Genomic DNA, 25,796 nt, shown 5'->3' with positions numbered 1-25,796 from the left:
CCTTGGTCTTGAAGGTCAGTTTCCATAAAAACCCATATGACAAGTTGAAGGTCCATAAGGACTTTCATTTGAAAGCCAACCTTCTTTCCCAATACTAGTGGTGTGACACCTCACAATCACTCAACACGCACCACAAAATCCAGATTTTGTCAGTGTTTGCACATCACACACAGGTGATCTTTAAACATTTCATACCTGAAGCTACAATAATACTGGGGGCAGTGTCTCGGCTGGCGATGTTTCCTGAGGTATAGGGATTGTCTGAGACCTTCAAGTGAAGATGAAGGGAGCAATAGGGCTATGGAGAAAGGGGAAGTAAAAGTAAAAAGCAGATACAACAATGCATGCACTTATTTCTACAGGCTTAGAAACATAGAGTGTCCTCCTATATTTCTTCCTCATCATTGCATTCAGTCACCCTTAGAAAGACACCGTCACTTTGCTATCATTTTCTGACACAACCCATTCCCACTGGGAAACGGATCCACCAGGCTGAAACTGTCTCCCAAGGACAAGATTTTGAGCCTGTTCCCTCAAAGGAGGGAACCAGGTTTGCAAGGGCAGGTGATGATAGGGACTACCCAGCTCTTCTGACTCCTACCTCTGTGAGAAGCAAACAAGGATGCAGGTACAAAATGACTCTGCGAGCAGCAGTGCCCAAGCTACCTCTGCAACAAGAAGCAACATAACCCTACTTGTGTGGTGCTGAATCACCACTAATTAGTCAGGAAAAACAACTTAATTCAGACAGTGTCATACCATTTCTTGACTCTTTTTGGCATATGGCTCTGTTTTGCACTGCACTGCAATAAATACAAAGAAATACCACGACTGGAAAGTGTTAGTTTCAAAGTTATTTAAAACAGTGCTTCATCGCCCATCTGGATGTGACCTTTAAGATTTCAATACAAATACACCCGTGGAAACCTCACCTATTTGCTATTGATTTTGTATGCTGGGTACTCAGCAAAGACAGGAATGGTACAGAATAAATCAGCTGAGCAAGAGGGTAAGTCAGAAAGGCAGATTTCCAAAACTGTCATTACAATTCCCTCCAAAACTGTATTGTCATAATTTCTGAAAATTCCTAATAATTATTTCCTTTGCCTGGGTTTTATTTTCAGTACTTTTTCTTCCAAATCTCATGAAGACCCCTTCATGGAACATGCTAAGGGAAGAGAGGGGGAAAAATACTGGCAAGAAAACCTAAAGCAAACTGACCTAGCCAAGGTGGACATCACACAGGAACATAACTAGAACAAAGCCCATGGTACAGCTTGCCCAGCTCTATAAGATGAGAAGGAGAGGCTATGTGGAAGGGCGTTCAGACTCCAAGGAGGCAGGTTTTTCTGTCTAATACCAGCTGTTTAAAGACTAGACCTGCAGCCCCAAGAGTCTGGGGGGGGTCTGCAGACGTACCCTGCAGGAGACCTCGTCCCATAGGTCACTGGAGGAAGACCACTTATCCATCCCATCTCAAAGCAGGTGACTATGATTCTGACATGTAAATTCCCCTGTGCAGAATGGCAGGGTTCTTTTGGCAACGGCAAATGAGAGTGGTAAGGAGGGATGGAAGCTCTCACTTATGTGAGATGGGAAAAGGGGACATGGTCTGTGCAGAAGGGAACACAATCTGCCAAGTGGAATGTACTGAGCAGCCTAACTCTATCTGACAGCCTTGCGAGGGCAGCCGCTGGAGCAGCCTGGGGGCGCCGGGAGGGAGTGGAAAACAAATTGAGCTGACATGAATGCAGGAAGTGGAAAAGCATTGCAAGAGCATGAGTTCTTTCCTTTTACATTTTTATCGGTTGTGAGAAGACTAAATAGAGAACATATTTTTAATATTCACATGTTCCAAGTCCACTTCAGCATTCTGAAGACAGAAGCAAATGGCAACTCAGTCAGTTCTCAACTCAAATGAGACCTTGTTAGACTAAAATCTTTGTGCTACCAGAGGTTTTCTTTTAAATTAGTCTCATTTAACAGATATAGTACATAAAAATGGAATATATATCTCAAATATTAAAATCCAGGCCATCTGTCTAAGCAGACAGATGATCTTTTCAGTGGCATGACTTCTTATTGGTTGGAGTGCAGTAATGCTTAGAGTCTCTAGTGACAACTGGGTATGGTGTAAAGCCAGCCTTTCTGCTCCTAGCCAAACACCTAAAATTACTGTCCATGGCCATCCCAATTCCTCACTGTGTTAGCATTCTCTTCCTCATCTCTGATGTATACCTTCTCCATCTCTGTCCTTATAGAGTTCATTAACAGGTATTTTTCCAGCTGGTTTGTGTTCTATCATACTTAATTCACATACAGACATCTCACCCTGATTTTCAGAATTGTCTCTATCCCTTTTGTTGTTACCAACAAGCTACTGAAATCATTATTATCATCAGAATCACCAGCTTTGGGTTTCCCTGTCATTGCCCAGTACCCAGCTGTGCTACCTGCTGCACCACCACTAAGGGAAAGATGACCACAGCTTGGAGCATTTAAAACCTAGGTAGAAGACAAAGCATAGGTGACATATCCCACTGCTCTGCTCACTGTCATAGTTTTTACAGTTCTGCTAGAGCCCATTACTTCCTTCCTAATATTTTCAAGCCAGAACTTTTATGTTCCCCTCATTCCTTAGCAGTTTTCTCATAAATGTCCAGAACCCCACTTCTTGGCTGTTCTGCAAAGCCCACCTGAACTGTCTCCAATGGCATGAAACACATAAACCAGCTATTAGTGGCTGTACCTGATCAGAAGTGGGACAGAGTATTATAACATAAGGATGATACTAGACACCATTCCCAAACCTAGGGGGAGTCAAAGTATTTTCTCACCTGCAACAGCGAGGAGTAACGGAGAGAGATAAACACTTCAAGAGAGCTATTCCAAACACCTCCCTTAAATGCTTAAACTACCCCGTAGCAGATGGTATGAATGTCTCCCCCTTACAAGAAGAGGGTCTTTGTCTTGAAATCCATATAATACATATGGACAAGACAAAATGTGGGAGGGAATAAACAGATGTCTGGGGAAGTGAGACAGAGAGAAAATAAATGACTGGCCCAAGGTCATGCAGGAAATTGGAGATAGGCCTGCCTCAACACTGAATCAAGATTCTCCTGAGATTCATCCCAGTGTTTGAACAACTAGTCCATCCTTGAAAGTTAATTGATTAACTCTCCTGGGCAGATGCCCATTTCTTACCAGACGGAATTACTTCTCAGTTAACTACTTCACAACACATGATAAGTATCAAACTAAACCAGCATCTTTGAGATAAAATACCTTGGCAGCTTTTTTATGAAGATTAAGTGTATTCATCTTAGAAAACAAGTGATATAAACAAGAACAGCAAAACCCTGGGATTAGATGAAATTTCATTGCTTTCCTCCATCCTCATTTTTCAGAGCTGTCTCAAAAAAAAATGCAAAGAAGTTCTGAGTCGCTTTGAAAAAACCACCTTAAGCAAAGTGTCAGTAGAGGGAGGGTTCCGTCTGGCTCGCCTTGTGCTTCAACCAGATTCCCTCTTAACCCCCTTAGCTGCCAATTTAGCTGCTATGTACTTATTTCTGTTTTAACTCTCACTGAGTTTAAGTTTAAAGACCAGATGCACAGAGGACACAGCATTGCACCCGCAAGCTGGGGACCAACCTGTCACTCTGGGAAATGGCAGATCCCATTCTAACAACTCTCTGGAACATACGTCATTGCTGTGTCCTGAGCTAGTGTTAGAGACATTTATCTGAAAACCAGCAGTGAGAAAGCATGAAATAATCGGATTTACAATCTATTTGAAACACAAAGGCTTCTTTAGATAGTCCCTTCCAAAAATTAAGTTGTTTTACATCTGCAAAGTTTTCTAAATATCATCTTTTTTTGGTTTTACCTCATAAAATGCACTTAGTTACAATTTTTAAAATCTTGAAAGAAGAACACCAACTCACACAAATTTAGTCATGCTCTCAAATAACTCATCTCTCTGAACCCCAGTCCTCCCTATTTATTTTTTCCAAACTCGGCAGAAAATATAAGGCTTGTATTTTGGCTTAATCAAAAAATCAATTATTTGAACAGCTTCAAATATTTATTCTTTGCTCTTGCAATAGTGCATGACATTCAGTTAAGAGATTAGTGTAGCATTCAGCTACAAAATGTAATTCCGATTCAGATTTTAACAAACAGTCTCAAAATGAGAAACTTTTTTTTTTTTAATGGAAAGCAACATATAGGTACAGGCCAGCAGGAGGAAGAGTTGTCTAAATAGTGTCCCTGATTCTGCCCGGAACAATGTTAGAATTTGTGTAATATGAAAGCTATTGAGAATCCCAAATACAGGGGCTCTGAGTATTAGTCCACTCCTGAGTATAGATTGCACTGGCTGAAAAATATGTCAATATAAGTCTAAGTTTTCTAATTTGATACAGATCTCCAATTATATTCACATTGCTTATATTTCACTTTCCCTCTTGAAAACTGTTTGCATATAATGATGATTAAAGACTTAACTACATGCGTATCTATATCAATAAGTACAGAGACAGATACAATTTACATCAACATAAAGCTATACATATATTTGAATGAATGTGTCAATTCTCACTTCTGAGCTCAAAGAGAAAATGATAAATGTTAATAAATATTAATGTCAACAGAGAGGCCTGAAAGAAATCAGAGCTCTATTTTCCTTTGAGCCTGTCTCCAGTTATTAGAGCCCTTAAAGTTTCTGAGCTACAATAGCTCACGCCTCCCATCTAGTGTCCAGAGAATCAACTGCGCAGACACAGCATCCAGTTCACCTGCTATTTAAGGGGACACCATCAGTTGTGCAGAAGGAAGCTGATCCACGATGCTTACTTCTGCTCCAGAAATTAAATTAAGCTAAATTACAATGCCATGTCTTGCAATACCTACCCCCTGGCACCCCCAGCCTGGTGTGCTGCACTCCATGAGACACATTGCATGGAAAGGGGAGCTGCCCCCTCTTTCTTGTGTTACCTGGTAGAAAAAGATTGTTCTGGATATTACCACCCCCCCCAAGTTTCCCCCTCAGGTACTTACTAGGAGACAGTGAATGGGATTTCCTCTCAGATCCGTGTGTGGAGCCTGCAACAAACTCCAGTCTCTCCCTTTATTGTAGGTGATGAAAGTTTTCACTTGGTTGTCAATCTTCTTGTTAGCCAAGAACATTCCCTTTATCCCTGCTACCTAGGAAAAATTGACATGGCTGAAAAATAGATCAAGTCCATGCAGGTTCTGTGCATGTGTCCCTCTTTCCCTGTCAAACCCAACAGGGCTCTGGTCGGTGTGTGAGTGTTGTTGATGTCAGGGCAAGAAGTCTCAAGGTACATCAAAGGAAGACAAGTTGAAGTGCTGGGGAAAAGCTAAAACCATCACAGGTGCAAAGGTGACAAATGGGAAAGCAAGCTTGTATTTCAAAGTCATCATGAGAACATGGTAAGAATGAGATAGCATTATCTATAAAGTGACAATCTCTCAACTGTGTAGGCATCCTTCCCCTGAAAGATGAAATATGTACAGGGCAATTATTTGTCTCTTGCACAACAGTAGCTGGACACAGTGGCAATTTTGACCTTGCAAAGAAAACAGCAACACACACACATGAACTTGCAGTTCAGTGCTTCTATTCTTACTCAGCCTTCTTCAGACATTTCATCTAAGGATCTCAATGTGCTTCACAATTATCAGTGTTTCAACAGGATAACTTGGGGCACAGAGGTATTTTTATTGTGGTTTTGTATTTTGAGGAAACCAAAACACTATTGACTGAAGCAAGACCACCCAGAATGCTAGTAGTAGAGCTAGCAATGAGATCCTCATCTTTTTATTTTTCCCAGTGTTTTACCCAAGAGTTTCAATCCATAGACCTGCAGGAGGATTTTGTAAAGACAAGATGCTAACAGATTCACATTGGAAACAAGCCTAAAAGTATCTTAGTGGGGAGAAAAAAATCAGCCTCAAACCACAACTCACATTGCAGAATGTTCCCATCTTCTCAGCACACTGAAAATCAATAGCCCAATAGCTGCTGCAGCTTGCGAATGAATTTGTTAGGCTGTCATTCTGCAATCTGAGTGCAGCAATAAAAAGGGAAGTGAAATCAGGAGAAGGAGGGGGAAAGTGAGAAACTTTTTGGTTTCCAGCAAGTCTGTTCAGTCATCCACCTCATCTCTTCTTATGATGTAGAACTAGCAGACAGAATCATTCATCAAGACTTTTTATTCATAGAGATTATTACTTAAATGGCATCGCAGGGCAAATGGTTACATAGCAGATTCAGAGCTTTTTCCAGCTCAACTGATTTAATTATGTGGCTGGATTTGGATGCTACAGTGAACAGGACCTTATTGCACTTTTAGTCACATGCTGTGAGACTACTAGTGTACAGTGCTTTGGTACAGAATATTGGTGTACTTAGTCATTTGCAATAGTACCCTCCTGCTTGAGCTATGGCACAGGATTTCATTTGAAGTTGCACAAAGACTTTGACATGACTTGCTATAATGGGCGATAGTTAAATTAAGTAGTTAACTAATTTATTGTTGATATAAGCAAAAAAAAGATAACCTTTTCAATTTCTTTGCAGGATTGTTTTTTTCCTACCCAATTAAGTATTCTGGATTTTTTTGTCATAGTACAAAGGCACCCTGAAAAGACAAGGGTACACTGTGACCTAGTGATATTGCATTAATAGACAGGGCTGGAAAAATAACATAGTTCCATCTTTACTACCAGAGGGTTAGAGCCTATATTCCATTTGTACTTTGCTTTGTTGTTGTCCTGAAACAGTTCTATTATATAGTCCCTGTGAAATGTTGGCTATAAATGATTATTGAGCATTTTATATATCAGCTGATAAATGTGTTCTGAAATGGTGTGAATTTTTCTTTTTATGATTCTAGTCATGGGCTAGAACTCAGAATCCTTTCCCAAGAAAGCAAAGTTATGTTATACTGTCAGTCTTGGACAGCTTTATCTTGAAAAAAGACTGCACACCCTGTACACGGTTGTGTACTCTCAGTAGGAAGGGATACACCTACTGCATATACACAACCATGACACACACAGTGATCTGTTCATCCCTGCTGTTCATAACTCCATGTAAGGAGTGCATGACCACCAGCGGTCAGAGAGAAAAGCACTCCATCAGCTCCCACACAGGAATTGTAGACAACCCTCACCACCCTGAACGCATTGTGTGCAGACACAAATGCTGGTCTACACTTTCAGAAGGATTCATACAAGACACTTGAACACACAATCGAAAAGACATTCTTGACTCTCCATCACCACCTTCATACATCAAACATATACTTCTCAGCCAAGATACATACTGCTATAAAAAATAAGTCCCAGAGTGACAGTCATATACACCATAGCTATAGACGCAACTCCTCGCGGTCTGTTACCACTTCAGCCCTGGATTCCCACAGGCAGAACTGTCTTGCTGTGGACCAGTCCAACAGAGCCACACCACATCACCAGAGAGACACAGGAACTAGAAAGGGAACTCAGACCCAGTGGTCAGTGATTTTATCTCTTCCCTTACTCTAGGAGATGGTCTCTAGGACAGCGTTTTTCTGAAGAGAACTCAGTGAGACAACATGAAACAATTTTTATTTTCTCTTTGTACCCAGTGCAACTCCCTGTTGAGCAGCATTGAGCAGATTAATCCTTAACCTAGAATAGGTTTAGGAATTACACACACAAACATGTTCACTACAATGCAACCAGAAGAACTTACTGCTTCTAACACCTGACAAACATGCATACAGACACACGCACACTAAACAGGCCTTTCTCTGGCATTTTCTCAAATAACAGTGTTTTTTTAAATATAGTGCTGCCACCACATAAGGACTCATTTTGAAAACTCCCTACTTCCTTTTAATTTGTCTATGGATTTTTTCTTCTCTTGTCTTCATCTCCTTTTACCCCTAGAGCACTCATCTTTTGCAATAATCTGACTTGGAGAACCACATTGGTTGGCTTTGTGTTCCCTTCCAGCTAGAACATCAAATTGAAAGGAAGGTTTGTGCCAGGTTCCATGTCAGTCAATATTCTTTCTATCTAGATAATCAGCAGATATGACACTGTAAGTCTGATTCCATCAATTTCAATCCAGGTTACTGTGTGGTGTCAGCTGAATAAAACAAAGCAAAAGCTTTTCTTCCCCCCTCGGGATGTAGGACACCTTTACATAATGCAGTAAAACCGCTTCCTGAGCTGACAGTAATAAGAGGCAACAGTTTTTCCATGGGCTGCCAGTGTTGCAGAGAGATTAATAGTAAAAAATGTCCAAATGACTGAAATGGCAGTGCTCATCCTCCTACAGTTCATCTGCATTGATGTACAACACTTGGGATCTCTGGACAATTCAAGGTGGTTTCCAAGTAAAGGACAGCTGAAGGAAAACTATATAGCAGAGCCAATATTCAGGCAGTGATGGGGAAATATGGGAAGCATCTTCCTTTTCGAAGGTACTCGTATCTAGTTAATGACTTTTATTCTAAATGGTCAGAAAATACCCCAGAAGAGACCTGAAAAGAGAAACTGACCCTCAAAACAGCAGATGAGGACTGAATTTCTCATTAGTTGAGTGCTGTCTCCAGAGGCAAAAGAGGTAGCAGGGCAAGAGATGTACACATTAAGGGTACATTAAAAGTCCTATTCTTAGGATCAGTTGTCACAGAAGACAACATAAATTGGCCTTTTTACAGGTGAGCTTAAGCAGAACACATTTGTTCAGAAAATGTCTCAGGGATAAAGAGGGCACTAAAAAGAGGGAGGAGAGCTTTCATGCCCCCCCCCCAAGGGGGCATATCTATAATCACTTAAGTTCCCAGAATAGTCCAAGCTGAGAAAGGTGACAAAGAGAGCTGAAAACTGCTGTCTCTGCTTAACTTCTAAAACAAGCGGTTGGACTGCTAGAAATGCAAAAAAAATTTAGAGAATGATACTATTCAGACTGTTGGGAGCTTTCAGAGTCAGAGAGCCAATGTGAGTCCAAGTCGATACTGTGGGGACATGGGTTTTGGCTGAGAAACAGAGTTCCTCTTAGCAACTGAATGAACTATTCCAATACATTTTGCTGTGCATGAAAGAGCCATGAGCTCTTCCTCACCTGAGAACCCTCTGGTGAACACAGCACTGAATCCCTTCATAATATTAGGCTGGGCCAAAATTCAACTCGTGTGTAAAACCTGGACTTAAAACTCAGCTGATTGCACAGAGGCCCTTAAGTAAAAGGAGGGTAAAACTAAGTGTTTAGTCACTTACTGGTTTTGCTGTTCACATGCATATTACAAGACTGATGGTACTGGCATCATATGAGCTTCTGAGATAGAAATGAGATGTTTGGAGTTATGACATACCTCATAGAGGTCAATCATCACATTCCCCTCCAGCCCTTGACTACTCTTGACATTTTCCAAGGCCAGGGTGAAGTAGATCCCTCGGGTGTCGGAGATGTACAGATTGTACGTGTCGTTCTGGTTCCACTCTTGTACAGCTGCAAACACCTGATTCTCATCTGTGCTGATAACATGCATGTCCTGGGGAAAGAAAAGAGAGGGATGTTACTAGAGGAAGCTCTGCACTGTCATTTCGAAGGGCATCAAAGTAATTGTGGAGGAGCAAGGGATAAATTTAGGCTGGAGTTTAATCAGAATAGGCTGGAGTTTAATCAGTAGACAATACTGCTGTAAACTGGACATTCCATCTAGGAATATTTTACACCAGCTCTCTTCTGCCAATTTTCAAAGCAGTAATTAAGTGATGAGGTGTTAATTGAACATTGGTAGCAGCACTTTCGCCCACCTTATCAACACCTTCATTTTAATGAAAATACTTTGTCTGAGGGGTAGGAAGGGTTGTTAATTAGTTGTGTGTTTTTTTTTTCTTTTGGCACCTGAGTGATTCCACTTGTGATTGCAGAATCAGAGATATTAAAAATGTTTAAAGAAAAAAAAAAAAGAAGCAGCATCTGAAACATCTGCTTGTCCCCCAGCATTCAGAAGCCAAGTATGCTTGGGACCTGATATAAGGAGGTTCTAATGGGTTCTAACTGCAGCCAGTGCTGCTGTTATCTACTGTTTCTAATGACAGTGTGGACTTAAGTCAAGGTCCTGGACCACAGTACTAAACACCACACCCCAAGAAATTTAACAGAAAAACAACCTTAATCCTCACTAGATGTAAAGAAGAGAACTGTAGTTCGATCATTAGTGTTATAAGTGAGGTTTTGTTTTACTCTGTTTGTTTGGTGTGTTACAGCAGGCAGGAAACAATGAAAAGATTGCATAATTAAAGAAAAAAATTAAAAACTATTAAACCTGATTATATCTTTCAATGCCTAGAGAAATTATTACCCAATGGAAAAAGCCACCAAAGAGAGAGATTGTTATAATGAAATTCCCAGGCTCTATCTGCCCAGCACAGGCACCCTGAGTTCTTTGGTGCCATAAAAATCTGTTGAGGTAGGAAAAGAAATGAAGATTTCTTAGTACCAGGTGATTCCCAGAAGACTCAGCTGTTCTGTCTGTTTTGGGCAGATACCCCAAAGTTATTCTGCTTCCATGAATCTCAGCCAGGACTTTCTATATGCAAAATTGGGAACCTTATCAGAAAATATACTCTTTGGAAGCTGATGCTACTTCTTCCTTCTGTTAATAATATTCTTTGATAATTCACTGTCTTGTGGATTTCTAGGGAAAATAAATACTTCCAGATGAAGCCTTGTAATGTAAAGATAAAAAAATAACACAATGAAGAAATTTGATCTATGTATTTGAAAGCAGATTCACCATAGAGTTAATATTCATAACAGCTGTTTGTTCATCCAGATCCAGGTCTGAATACAGAGTGGATGAATATGCACTTGATTTACTTGCTTCTTTGCACTGGGGAAAATTGTATCCCAGAAGATGGGCTCGTTTTGTGGAGGAACAGATTGGCTTGAGTCTTGAGGCAATAGTAAAGGTAATATAAGTCCCACTGCCTTCTACTAATTTTGGCTGTGAATAGACATCCTCTTGTAGCTCCAGCTGTGCTGGTAGAAGTTACAGCCACAGCTGTTTGTTTGAGGCTCCTTATTTCAGACTGTCACCTTGGTGAATCTGCTGGGAGATCTACATCAGTAGGTATTCCCAACGTGCTTCAGGCAATATTGCCTAGCACAGCTCTAATCTCAAGTTTTAACTTCTGCATATGTGCACACATGGGCAGGCCCCTCTATTTAAACACAGACATATTGTAAGTAAAATTTGTTTTGTCTGGTGAATGTACTGTGTCATTAACTTACCATTTCAATTAATAGTTTTGTAATAACTAGCGGAAAGGGGTAGAAAGATACTTTGATCAACACCAGAGAAAATTAAAGGCAATTTCATGAATGTTTAAGAAGCAAACAAGTTAATTTATTCACTAGATGCTTCTTGAATTTGATCAGATCATGCTGTAAGATGGATGTGTAAGGAAGATTCCACTAAGGCTGAAGGAATTTAAGTCTGGGGAAGCAGAGACTGAGACTGAATTGGTATTATATACATAGTGTAGAAAGTCAAAAAAGATAGTGTTCCAACTCTGTGCCTTTGGGTATAAATTTTCCTCTTAATTTTTCCTCTTAATAAGTCCTTGTCCAACAGGTGTGGCAATGATGCAAAGTTTTGATAGAAAAGAATCAGTATATGGGCATCAAACAGGTCTTTGACCAACATCAGGAATTTTTCATTTCCACACTGGCAAAATTAAAATCAATCAGCATATAATTTCTTTTTTTCCAGGATGGGGGTTAATTTTTTGAGGCCAAAATAATACAAAACAACAGCCTTCACCTTGATATGGAACAAGCTCCCTACAGAGGCAGAAGAGGACAGGAATGTGAAGCAAGGCACCTTTGTCAAACAGTTGTCGTCATCTTCAGGGGCTCTCCAGGCTTCTGTCTACTAAAGACCTGAGCTTGTTTCTCTCTGTTGTAGCATATACTAGAAGTAAATTAATATACACTTCTACTATCTGTCTTTTTTGCCTTTCCAAAGACAAAAGTAACAGAATGATGCTGTACATTGGCTTGATCAGGTGTCTACTCTAATGACTAAAGGCCAAGGTTTTCTGAATTATTGAACATGCTTCAATTGCCCTTTTTGTGCTTGGTCAGGGAACTTTTCTTCCTGGCAAGTTAAACAGTAGGGATGTGTAATGCCAGTTTTATTCTGTCAATTACTGGGATTGTCAGCTCTTTTAAGGTTTGTATTTAAGGTTTTGGGTTGGGGTTCTTTTGTGGTTATTGCTTCTTCTGTCAGGATGTGCATCCTGAGGTTGAAAGAAGGTGATGAATTTAAAACAGAGGTACCACATGCACCCATCCCATCACTATTCAACCCAATACCAGTTAAGACAGGTCTTTTTAAAAGAGAAATTGCTTGGCTTGCTTCACTATTCTCAGATGTCTGCCCAGTGCATTGGTCTAAACTGGAGTAAATGTAACCTGCACGTACACTTAAGGTGATTATCATAAGTGACATGACAGTCTGTGACAGAACCCATATTCTGGCACTGTGGTGCAGAACAGGCAGTAATAATCCACATATCAATGTCACTGCAACAATTAACAGGTCTCAATAAAGACTATTTAGAGGATTAACAAAACCTGTAGCCACATATTCAGGCATCTTCTTGTAAGGAACAGTGTTTCAAGTTCATTTAGGCTTTTAATTAAACTAGCTACCAGGTGGTTAATGTCAACAAGATTAATATTTTAGTTTTGATTTGCTGTAGGCCATCCTGCCTGAGAAGCAGCATCACCTGCCAAAGCTGCCTGCCGTCACACGCCTCCAGTTTGGGAAGAGTGACACGATGAGACAAAAAGCTTGATATTTCCGTCTTCAATTCCAGAACTCACTTAGTGCTCTTTTCCATATTTGGCCCCTCCTTCTTAGCTGAAGGAGATGAAAGAGAATTTGGACATAAAAGAAGCTGTTTGTTTAAATTCCTTGAATAATATAATTGTGCACATTCTTCATAGAAGTGACTATCTTGCTTTGACAGCAGCCTCCTAGACAGCTCTACTGTAGCTCTTTCCAAGTCAAATGTAGCACTTCAGTCTCTGAAGATATTGCAAGACTGTGATAAAGCATCTTTCTTTAGGTCAAATAACATGAATATATAGCTCCAATTCCTTTTATCTGAGAACATATTGTAATTTAATTGTAGTACATTTTCCCCAGCTCTCCAGAGGGCTCTCTAAGAAGGTGGACAGAAAAGTAAGTGTGGGCTAAACGAAACAACAATTTTAAAGCAAACAGTCTCTCTACAGATGATTTGAATCATTGTAAATGACAATTTTTATTTGGATTTTACAATAACCATTCTAAAATGCAACTCCCTTGCTAAAGGTTCCTTTGAATAACACCTGTTTAAATTCGATCTGAATTCACAAGAGTAATTTACTCCTGCTTGGACAGGAAGTTTCAAACCAACCAATCTTTAAATGTGACTGAAAATTTTGAGGCAGACCACAGGTCTCCTGTGTCAGAGCTAAGAAAATCTCATGGCTTCTGGTATGATCCTCAATGTCCTGTAAGCTGGTTTTTCAGGTGATGTAAACAGAAGCAAAGGCTACAACAGCAGAGTAGGTAAGCTATGGCATTGGTAAGGTCAGTAAGGTATTGGTAAGTAGGCAAGGTATGGTACTGAAGGCCTGGGTTTGAGCTGCAGTCTGTTTATACAAAGGTCACCCAGTCAATCTACTATAAACAGGTCGTTTGGGTTGAGGAATCAAAGACAGTCAGTTGTGATATTAGCCAAGTTATCCCTTTGAATATTTCCACCTACAAAATCTGGTGCAACTTCAACTCCTAGGAATAGATTGATCTTGCACTTTCTTTTTTTTCTTTTGACAATCCTCACTTAATTTCTTGGAGCACATTTGTGTTCAGATGTTAGACCTCACATAGAACCCACAAGATCATTTGCTACCTTTGAGCTTAAATGAAATTTAAGACAGACTATAATAAGAATGAGAAGGAAAAAAAAATCCTGTTTTTGTTAAGAAGCCATTAGGACCTTAGCTGCAAAATGGTGGTTTCTAGAAAACAGAGCTAACATTTTTTATAGCTGTTTTAAAAAACTCAGCTCCAGAAGGCAGAAATACCCTTTCAAGCTCCAATGCTAATTCACCATTGTTCTTAATTAGGGAAGATACAGAGCAGACACACAGAGACATCTCTTTGCTTGGTTCCCATTAAAATCTGCTAATGAGGCAAGCACAAAAAGAAACCCACACAAAACAGGGACAGGAAAGGGGAATTTTAAGACCAGAAAAAAAAAAAAAAAAAGAAAAAGAGAGAATCTCCTCCAAAACTTAATTAACTATAAAGAAATGGTAATTGACATAGGCTGTGATATCTGTCTACATTCATGCCTATGTCCCTGACTAGCCAAAGTGCTGACTTTTCGTTTTAGTCCTTTCTTGTTCGCAAATGTTCTGTGAAAGAAGAATGGTGTTTGCACTCATTGCATGCCATCTTGCAGTTACTTGTGTTGGATTCAAGATTTTCTGTGCAATCAAAGTATCTGTAGACTCATATGGGCATTCCAGCAACAGTAACCTACCTTGGGCAAGGAGTACTTTGGCAGCTTCATCTGTGCAAATGTGTTCCTCCTGTAAGAAACGTAATAATGTGGTCTTCCTCCTGATGTCAACTATGAGAGAAGCAGGAAAGATATCATCAGGTTTTTCTTATTATTTTTTTATTATCATGGAGAATATCAAACAAAAGCTGTTAAGAGAAATACCACAGTGTGGTAGCAATGGCTTAAAACTGCAGTGCTGTTACAGGTGATGGATAAACATTGATCCAGTTGATAGCAGCTGAAAAATAAAACAAGAGGAATCCCACTTTCAGCAAGGAGAAATAAAGGTCAGCATTTCATGTGAAAACCTGGGGAAACTGAAGTCCTAACTTCACTTGGACCATGAAGTCACATGCTGATACCAGAGCTCTCCTCTGCCTTACCACAAAACTGTTCTTTGCTATCTGCAGAGCTGCCATGTAGGCTGTTGGTTGGATCAGCAGATTGGCAGACATGAGGTTTGATTTGTATTTCTGCTTCCAGCTTTGGTTCCTGTGTGGCCATGTACAAGCCATCATAGGTTATCTGTTACAAGATCAGCTAAGCATTCAGGGATATGAAGGACCAGGAGAAGCTCTGTGGATTTGGCATTTCTGTGAATCGGGCCATTTATTTAAGTGCATAAATACTGATGGCAAGACCTCAAAAATGTTGGGTTAGAGCAATGTGAGGTATCATTTTCTACCACCTATTAAAGGAGGGAAAATGAAAGAAAAAAAAGCTGACCATTTTATCTGGCTTCCAGTGCTGCTGAAGTATAATCAATGTTTGTAAAGTACGTGGAAATCCTTGGACAAAAGATACTGAAGAACAAATATTCCAAAGGATTCTCCCTGCAAAACTTTGCTTTAATTGCTTGATGCTCGAGCTTATCAAGACTTTTCTTTAATAGTAGTTGTTTTAAAATGCACTGTAGTAGTTTAAAATGCAAGATACATAGAGGCTAGGTTCATACCAAATTAGAGTAAAATAAGCACTATTTCTCATTCTAAAACTCTTCAACATTTTTTTAAGAGAACTGGGCAAAAGTTAGGGGAAGGAATGCCAGAAGTATTCTTTTGTGAGAGACTGTGAGTTTGTAAATAAAACAGAGTTTAGTGGGAAAAAAAACTCCCTTTCCTTTATCCTAGTGCTTCTAAGCCTACTAATTCGCATTCCAAATGGTTTCATTCAGAAAAGCTAGATGGAGATCAAGGAAGGTAGGGAAGGTTAGAAGAAGGCGTTCATCTACTCTTCCAAGCACATACAGCCTGGTTTAGGGCTATTCCTCCTTTGAAGAACAGTGCCTGGGATAACACAGGGTCCAGCATCAGCCATGGTGCATTATTTAACAGGTCTTTGTCAGCCAGATACAAATGTAACCACTTGAAGAATCACATTTTAAATTACTAGCCAACAGTGAATTCTCTGACTACATCAAGCAAAGCACAGGTGTTTTCCAGGGATTACAATATTATTATTACATACATCTAAGTGTCAATTATTAATGATCAGCAAGTACTATTTCTTTGGCCTGTTATATTTATTTGTTTCAGAATCCTATAAGAATTAAAATGGGATCTTTTCAAATCCAAATATTAAATCACATCTTCACAAACTGTGTTACAAACATGAACACATGAAGTTGTGCAAAGTCCCATGGGGCATTAAGAAGAACATGGTAAGAGCTGCCTCTTTACATGCTCCTCCTTACACCATGAAGGGCAAAAATTTGACAGCATGAGGAACACTATGCAGCAGTTTATGAAAGAGAAAGATGAACTCATCAAAATACAAGGGCTATCCAGAAAGGTAAACAATCTCCCCAGCACTGACTTCAGAAAAAGCAAAGAGCTGGGCTTCTCTACATAGTTTAATAACATGATGTCAGAACAGAGAAGACTAATAATCTTGAAAAGCACAAAACCAAGGCATCAGTGATGAAGTAATGAAACAATTCACATATGAAGAGAAATATTCCAGCTCCTGTGTCACTTGAGCCACAAACATAGTCATTCTGAAATGTGAGAGCATGGCTAAACAGTGATGCGTGCCCGTTTCCCTTGCCACATAAACATTTCATTTTTGCCTCAGACACATTAGGTACAACAGCTATTCTGGAACACGTCTCAGATTTATTTGTGGATGATTTAGACTGGTGTTTAAGACTGAGTTCATTGACTGAAGGCAACTAGCAATCAATTCATCCAATGTAACATATCAGTCCTTTCTCTTCCTTTCACTCACAAGCATGCTAGGATGTAAATTGTCTGGAAGCCCAGTTCAGTCCTAATGATTTCCAGTTCACCTCCATGTTCCCTGAAACCCTGCTGTTATTTTTGTCTTCTTCATCTGACATTAAATGGACACTGGCAGCAGCCTAATGAAACCCACAGTGGTTCAAATCTATTCACCAGTTCTCACCTGGAACACAGTTTGGCTGAGTACATCTCATCTTCAGCCTTTTCACTATAATCACCATTGAGGCATAACAATAAAGCCTGATTACTCCTTTGGGGCTTTCTCTGACTCCCTCCCTCCTTTCCTATTCCCCTCTCATGCTCAAAAAGCTTTGGTCTACTCCCTTGTAATAGCAGATGACTGACACACCACTTCCAGCTGGGCAGTTAAAGCAGTAATTCCAGAGTGCTGATGAGATTGCAGGGTACAGAGCACTCCAGTGTATATGGTGGATACTCCAGGCAGGAACTCTATGGCCCTACAGCGACAAGATACTAGAGGTAAAAGGAACACTATTATCTTTGTAACAAACTGCTACAATCCACTCAGTGCATTTATGGATCCAACATGCACACACGTGCAAAGGAATACAAGAGAAAATAATATAATATAGAATAATATAATAAAACTAATAGAATACATAAGAGAAGAGGGTGTTCTGCACCTGAACAAAGACATAATCACCCTGGACGATCAAGGAGTTATGGTCGATATAGCCTGGAAAGGGTTTGCTGCGAGTGGCTTCACTGCAGTTCTGCATCTTGCAGGTGATGTATTGGGCATCTGAAAGGAAAAGAACAAAAACAATTCACTTGAGATCCTGAGCACAGATTCTTCCTGCTGTCATAAATCTATTTGCTGAGGCAGCATTTCTGCTTCCCAGACTCATGTGACATGAACTGACATCATCCATTCAACAGCACACAAAACTTCTTTCCCTTACATCTTTCACAAATCCACCCTTGATTATTTTCTTCCTTTAAGTTCCTTTCTTCTTTAACTGCCTCAGCCTCCCATTATTTCTTTCCTTTCTGCCCTAGATTAGACATCAGAGCTATACATTTTTACCAGGAGATGATCTGATTACTTCAAGTCAGTGTTGTGGTTCCATGCTGGAAACAGACAACAGGCAGCATTTGAAGGTGGCACAATACTATGATTTGTGGCTCAGATCTGACAGAAACCTAGTTAAGGGTGTATCATTCAGCACTGCTACCTTCCCATGCTGCATTTACTTGGATGCTACCCAGGCTTAAACTTAAAGCAGGAACTGAGTGAGGGAACAAGAGCTGTAAAGGACTATTTACTAAGGCAAAAAACAGCCCAAGTCCTGGGACTCCCTAAGTAACTATGGGTCTGAAGAGCTGTGTCTTTGATTTGGGACAGACACCCATTGTGTTGCACCTCAGTTTCCCTTTCCCAAGTGTACCTTTGTCATCCCCATTGTGTGGGATTTGCTGTAGAGCATAACAGCTTCTCCACAGTCATGTACCAAGTTTATTTAGAACACGGCCAAGGTCCAGAGCATACACAAGCACATGGACACCTTCAGAGGACTCATACCCCATACTGTCACCAGAGAACCCCTTTCATGATGCACCTTCATATTTCCTACAGCACTTACATTCTCTGTAGAGTAATTCAGACAAACTTGGAAAGTAACTCAGACTATCTCCTGTTCAGGGGGTTTTACCTAATTCTCCATTGACAGTGAAGGTAGATGCATTCTGGCAGACCTGGGCAATCGTTCCACATTCTCTTGAAACTAGAGGCCTCAGCAGTTTCAAAGTAAATGGTCTAAATGCAGCCATCCATGCAAGCCATCTCATCCACTGTCACTATATGGGATGTCCTCATCTCTTATTCTGAAGCACTGCAAGGTGCTCATCTCATAATCTATCACCTGAAGAAAAACAATTTGAATTTCTTCATGATGGTAATTTATCCTAGAATACAGAACCAGATTCTCAGTATTTAATTTGGACTCTCGCAGATCCATTAGGAATTTGCACTTTGTTTAATGACAAACCTGATCTACAGGAGGAACGACTTTGGCATTTTAGCAGTAGTACTTACATGGTAGAAATGTTAGAAGTACTTCTAGTAGTTTCCCTTGGAGAGGCACAGACCCTTGTTTGATATAATTACCAACTTCTGATCAGAGAAAAAGCATTTTACACTAAAATAGAAATGGTTGGAATTTTACCATCTCGTATTTAATCTTGGTTTTAATTAAAATCTATCATTTGACATTTCTTTCCTTGCTTCTAAGGGCTGTTGACTTCTGCTTGAAACAGACATGCAGGGTAACGAACCTTCAGGAAAGTCTGATTGAGGGATGATTTTACACTAGCATTTACAGAGTTCTTGGAATACATAAAGTGCTAAGTATTATTAGCATTTTAGTATTAGTATTATAACATTTCATGCTTTTGCAGTTCACTGCAAAACATTAATGAATGCAGCCTGGGCAGCATGATAGAAATGTATTTCCCTTCAGAGGGATATGATTTTTTCCACATTAGCCACAAGAGGGCAGGGAACGACATAATTCCCAGCCTGCTCATTCAGGTGAGCTCAGGAAAGTTCCCATTCAGAGCAGTTCAGCCCTCTGTCCCTCTGCATTCAGGAAGGAGGGGGACACAGCCTCTCCCACCACCCAATAGTACTGTGTTGTGTAGCATGTCCCCTCCTTGACATAAGACAGAGAATGGACATGCATTTCTTCCCCTGCAACACCATCAATTCCCACTCCTCCTCTTTAATCCAATCCCTTGTATCATGAAGGATAGCCCCTTGCCTCCTCCACTTCCCCCACCCCAAAATCATAGAGTCACACAGTGGTTTCAGTTGGAAGGGACCTTTAAAAGGGCATATAGTCCAACCCCTTGCAAAGAACAGGGACATCTTCAGCTAGATCACGTTGCTCAGAGTCCCATTCAAGGTGCAGCCTGACTTTGAATATTTGCAGGGATAGGGCGTCTACTACCCCTCTGGGGAAACTGTGCCAATGTTTCACCACTCTCAATGTAAAAATCTGCTTCCTTGTATCTAGCCCAAATCTACCTTCTTTCAGTACAAACCCACTATCCCATGCCCTATCAATATGAGACCCGTTAAAAAGTTTGCCCCCATCTTTCATATAGGCCCTCTTTAGGTATTGAAAGGTCACAACAAGTTCTCTCTGGAGCCTTCTCTTGGCTGAACAACCCCAGCTCATTTAGCCTGTCTTTACAGCCTCTCCTTCAGCCCTCTGATCATATTTGTAGACTCCTCTGGACTCACTCCAACAGGTCCACATCTTTCCTGTGCTGAGGGCTCCAGAACTGAACACAGTACTCCAGGTAGGGTCTCTCATTCTGTCTCAAGAAAGGTCCTGAGCTTAAACAAAGCATCGTCAGTTAAAATGGCTGGTCCTACAGCCCCCTGAGCTGTTGACAAGACTGGTGGCTTTTCATACATGGAATCAAACCCCCCAGCAGAGATATACAGGATCAGACCTCTGTTTCCCATACTGTTCCCTTCCCCCCCTCCACAGGCACACCAGCTGTCTGGGACACACTAAGAGGAGACTGCAGTGCTGTCTTACTTCCCATGCAAAGGGGTTACCAATGCTGAGAGCACAGGGAGAGAACAGGATGTACCTTGCTGGGACCAGCCAGCAAAGAAGATTAAGGAATCTCCTCCACAAGAGATTTTAAAGAGCAGGCCAGGTTGACATCCATTAGAGGTGACTGAAGTTCTTTCCATCCTATTTTAATGGAGGAATGGAGACTATGCCTATTTTTGCTGTGATCACAGGAGTCTGGGCAGCAGTGATTGTACCATTGATGAAGATTTACTAAGGCAATTCTGTGAACTTTTACAGTGCAATTCTCCCTGGCTTCAATTCTAAAATGCCAGTAATAACTACTAAAGGGCAGAGCATTGAAATTGCTTAAGCTAATCTCACAAACAGCCAAACCCTGAGATGTGCACAAGAAAAACTCCCTCTGTTGTGGGAGACAGAAAGAAGGAAGCAAGTTTATTGCAGTGCCTGATTCCCTCTTTTTTTCCTAGGGGAAGATTTTCTGTGCTCACATTAACTCATGGCTTTTTTTCATTTGATTCTCAGGGACATTTTATGTGATTTCGTTGGCAGAGGTTTGTAGTTTAGCATTAATTAATGTCAATTAATGTATTCAGTTGCTAAGCTCTGGAATTAATTTCATTAGTTTTCCTGCACAGATGTTTTCCCCACCATAGGTAATTAGGACATTATGCTTTTCATTTCCAGAACCCTCACCTCCAACAACAGCTGCTGTTTTTAATACACAACAAGAAAGTCACACTGTGCTTGGAGAGAAGAACATAGCAACTCCCAGCTCTTACACCCCCAGACACTTTGATTTTGACAGGTTTAGACACCCAGAGTAGGGATTCTTCTTGGGGAATAGCAGCTACTTCTAAAGAGGATGCAAGAAAAGTCACAGAACACAAGAACAGAGGAGACTTCTTGACTTCTTGTAAGGGAAACCTCTGACAAAATTAATCTGTTTCAGTGGTCAAAGAGAATTGCAAATGCTAACACATAGTAGAAGTTAAGAGCCAGAGAGATCCTGTGCCATGAAATATTTTAGTCTTTTCGATTTAGCTTGAGCTCCATGCTAATATGTTCTCAAGGGAAATGGATCCAACCTGTCCCAGAGACATTTCTTCTTTAGTTGCTCTAGAGGGAAGGTTATGGGTGGTTGCTGGAGGTTGGTGAGCCTCTGCAAAAGTACACAGAAGTATTTTAGATCCCTTCCTAAAGCAGAGTGGGAATTTCTTCAGGATATTTTGTTGCTGAGTACTATTTTGGATTACATATGAAACCCTAATACCCTCTACTTTCTAAGTAGCCTAAGCTTGCATGCATATCTTTCAAAAACCTTATTTGATTACAGGGAGAGTCAGAGAAAATATTCACTGTACTCTACAAATGTACAATTTTTTTTTTCTTGTATTTAATTCATTGAGGAATGTATCCTTTTCTCTACAAATAAACCCACCAAGGACAAATCAGGAATTTCATGCAAAGAGTATCCACATAATCTATGATTTTTTTCTCTTCCAGATTTTCTATGGAGTATCCCAGATCGTTTCTGAGCAACTTAGACATTAGGGATAGTTTTTGCTTTTGAAAGATGACTAGCATTCTGTAACTAATGAACATGGTAGTAACGTATGTCACTGAAAGACCCAGGCCTGTTACCCCTCTCCAACAGTGACTAATAACAGAAGTCTAGGCTGCCTTAGTAGTCCAGGTGCCTTAGTAGTCCCAGCGCATCTTCAACATTCACAACCTCCCATGGCAATGAATTCCAAAATTTAATTAAATGTTCTCTCATACTTTCATCTTTCTACTCCTTTTTTTGAGAAACACAAAAAATGACTGTTCTTTATCCATTTCCATCTGGTCTGAATGTTGATTTGTGAAACATTCATGGTATGGGAGTATGCTCACAACTCTCCAGGACTCGGCAACTGCAAAGCAATTAACCAGTAATGAAGATCAATGAAACGAAACCATCCCATTTACTAACTACTCACAAATCTGGTTTTATCCTGCTGCTACTCCTTCTTCACTGCATGTCAGTGTCGGAAATCTTTCTTTACATAGGGAAGCAAATCCTCTATCATTTCTGGTATAAAGTTATAATCAGAGAAACTAACAGATGTCATTCTCCAGGACAAATACTAATCATGATCAGGAAAAAACATTAATTACAATAAGAAAAAAAAATCATTGCACAGGTTTAGGATACTGTGGGAATTAATTCATCATTTTAGTTATGTTAGTAAAACACTATCAGGCTAAGTTGCCTACTCATTTTTTCCACTACACTGATTATTTTATTCTTCCTAGCAATCTTCTGTGAAAATAGAAATTAAAGTCCTAGTGCAACTTTGTGATTCAGACATTATTGGTCAGATGCTCAGTCCCTGCTGACCAGCAAGCAGAACACATATGCTGACCTCAGGTGAAACTTTGGTCTTACCTGCATCACCTAAATTACCTTGCATTAAGAAAAGTTGCTGTGTGAATCAGGATAGCAGAAGAAAAGCAAAGGAAACAGAACTACTTTTTAAGTATCAGGAGCTCTCTGAATTTTTGCCAGCACATTAGAAAACCCCTCAGCTTCTTTCATCCATGCTTTAAAAAACCCTCACATAAATTAATAACTTTAGTCCAAATCAATTGGTGTCATCTAAATAAGCAAATGCATGTCTCATAAATGTAACAGTTGGTTTTCCTGTTTTACATCTATAGGAACTGTTACTTAGACATCCTCTGAGTCAGTTTTGCCATTCTGTAGAGGGCCAGTGGGTACCCAGTTAGTACTGGGTAGTACTAACTACCCAGTTAGTTCCAAATGCTTTGTAGGAATCTATCTTTCTAATTCTCACCAACTGGATTCCTCAGTAGGCACCCACCTGAATAAAAATTACTTCCCATGTTAATTAACTTGAATCAGGCCTTACTGGGATAATCCTCCCTAGCTCAAATCAGATAAGCCCATTAATTTTGGATCTTTCAGGACTTGTGTATTCTTTACAAACCTAAACCCCACATGTCATTAAGTTTCCACCTTCTGAAAGCACTTCAAGTTGCATTTGAGCAAACCTAAATTTAACTTCCACCATCGCTCTGCCTGCTGACTGTGATGGTGAATGTAACAAAGAGAAGCTTATCATAGGGTTAAGAACTGTAGGGGATTAATTATCTTCCTGGGGTGTTGATCTGAGCCTAGACAAAAAAAAATCACAATTCCTGCTGACTTTGCAAGCTCGCCTTTGATCCTGTTCCAAAATCAAAGTGGAACACCAGGGATATCCAAGCGTACAAGTGGAAATGTGAGATAACGTTCATATGAACTTCTTCCAACCAGAAGAAAAAGTTTTACTATATACTCTCGGTCCCAGATTGAATTGGATTGGGCCTGAAGCCTTTAAAAAATAAACAAAACCATCACATTTCTCTAGATGAAAATTTGCACAGTGCTCTCCAAAATTTACACAAAGAGGATTAAAAACATAAATGGTTATGATTAGCCCTGCAAATCTGTCTCCATCAATACAACTATATTGAACAGACTGTACTCATTTTGTTCATCTTTACCTGCACCCTAGTGTGATAAGTCGCAGTGTGTTCAGGAGTCCAGATTTTTCTGGATCCTGAGGGAAAAAAATGTAGGGAGAACATGCACTCAGGAACAACATTCCTAGCCAGATCCTCAGCAGGTGTAAATCAACATGCCACTGAAGTTATACTGATTTATGCCTGATAAGAGACTCTTGTTTTGGTCCTTGCAAACCTTTTACATTATGTAAATAAACACAATAAATAAAATGCACAGACAGATGATAATCAGAGAGCAGAGACAGAGAGTTATTCTAGCAAGGAAAGCCCAGGTTGTTGCTGATGTTCTCAAATGACTTGGTCAGGGAGAAAGGCTAACCCTGTATCCTGCTGACATTTCTACTTCTTCTCACCTAAAGCTGCAGTTGTACTATTCAGCTTCCGCTGGAAAATATATCAGCACAAGAATGAGGAGGTTTTTTCTTATTTATACTGAGTTCAGCAGCTTCTTGTTTAGCCCTTCTATTTCCACTTCGTATAATCTTTTATTTCATTGCACAGAGTGTGTGGCTGTTTCCACACTACTCCCTTTTCTTTCCTTCTTTCTCCCTGTCTTGCTTTGGCAAATTTACCTTCTCATACTTAATCCCTTTATTGAAATTTTACACTTGGTTAACTCTCAAAAGAGATATTCCAAACAAAGTATAAATAAGTAAATGCAAAAATATTTTTAAAAACACCAAAAAAACACCAAACATAAAAACCTCAAGAAAATTATTTGTAAATTACCTTCAGTTAGGAAAAAAGGTATCTTTCTCACTTCAGCACAGTTCCCTCTATCACCCCACTGGTAGCAACACACTTGCTCCATTCCAGAGGTCAAGGTTTCTCTATCCATTGGAGGTTTATGGTTACTTTGTGCAAGAAAAGGAGACTGATTTAGTACTTAAAAGAAAGCTCTAGTAGCCAAGAGACCTGTATATACCGAGTTGGTCACGGTAACTAGAATAAAGGACCATGTGCAGTCAGTCTTTAAATCCTGTGACCTGCAGTGCTTCCAAACATCTGGCAAAAAATGCTGTGATATGTTCCAAGGTTACTGCTTTCAGCTACACACCATAGTCCTCTGCTGGAAACCAACACTCCCTGGAACAAAAGGCCAAACAGAGCATGCACTTACTGAAAATCCAACACATTTTCTTATACTGCCAAGGAGGTGATTTGAGGACCTTTTGACTCATTAGCAGAAGTTTCATCCAAAGGACTGGTTTGCAAGAGCAGTCACCACTGGCTGAAAGTTTGACACCACTGAAACATTTAGTTAGTAGTTCTGTCACTGACTAAACTGAAATACTTAAGTTGTGCTGCCTCACAACCAAACTAATATAAGTGTGCAGAATCTGTTATTAGAGCTCAGTTCTTGAGCAATAATCTGTTAGTCTACAATTCTTTTTACTAATATGCCCGATTACTCAGTGAAGCCAGTTTCTTGTATTTGTTTTTTGGTTTTCACCTTAAGCGCTGTAATAAAGCTTACTAATTTGTTAAGAACTCAAGAAGCATTTTGTAGAAAAGTGTGATAGCTGTGCAATATGTTCTTATTTCAGCCTAAGAACTCAAAAAGATCATCCAAAGCATTTGGTGCGTGGCACTGTCTCTGCCCACTGTGAGCTGAACATCCCTCAAAAACATCGCCAAAATATAGCTCCTTAAACATCGCTTGTAATCCTTCATCTCAGTGACCACAAATTCTTAATGACTTATAAGAGCACTGTTTGGTGCTGAAATAGACACTGTTAAGAATATTTCATTCTCATTT

At 40.0% G+C, this 25,796-nt stretch overlaps 1 protein-coding gene across 4 annotated transcripts in view; it reads right to left on the bottom strand.

The window, feature by feature from the left end:
• SORCS1 (sortilin related VPS10 domain containing receptor 1) overlaps nt 1-25,796 on the bottom strand; it is a 264,539-nt gene that overhangs the window by 51,233 nt on the left and 187,510 nt on the right. For all 4 annotated transcript variants that reach the window (XM_051800441.1, XM_051800444.1, XM_051800443.1 and 1 more), the window contains 5 exons: nt 17,540-17,658; nt 14,635-14,724; nt 9,396-9,575; nt 5,062-5,208; nt 196-298 (listed from right to left, as the gene is read on the bottom strand). In XM_051800441.1, coding sequence (XP_051656401.1) covers nt 196-298; nt 5,062-5,208; nt 9,396-9,575; nt 14,635-14,724; nt 17,540-17,658 — 639 coding nt within the window. The remainder of the gene's footprint in view (nt 1-195; nt 299-5,061; nt 5,209-9,395; nt 9,576-14,634; nt 14,725-17,539; nt 17,659-25,796) is intronic.

Source organism: Manacus candei, unplaced genomic scaffold (assembly GCF_025592945.1).
Source record: "Manacus candei isolate 608988 ecotype Guabito, Panama unplaced genomic scaffold, ASM2559294v1 h1tg000050l, whole genome shotgun sequence".
Lineage (NCBI taxonomy): Eukaryota > Metazoa > Chordata > Aves > Passeriformes > Pipridae > Manacus > Manacus candei.
The sequence above is the reverse complement of the archived record's forward strand: the minus strand, read 5'-3'. Positions and strand labels throughout refer to the sequence as shown.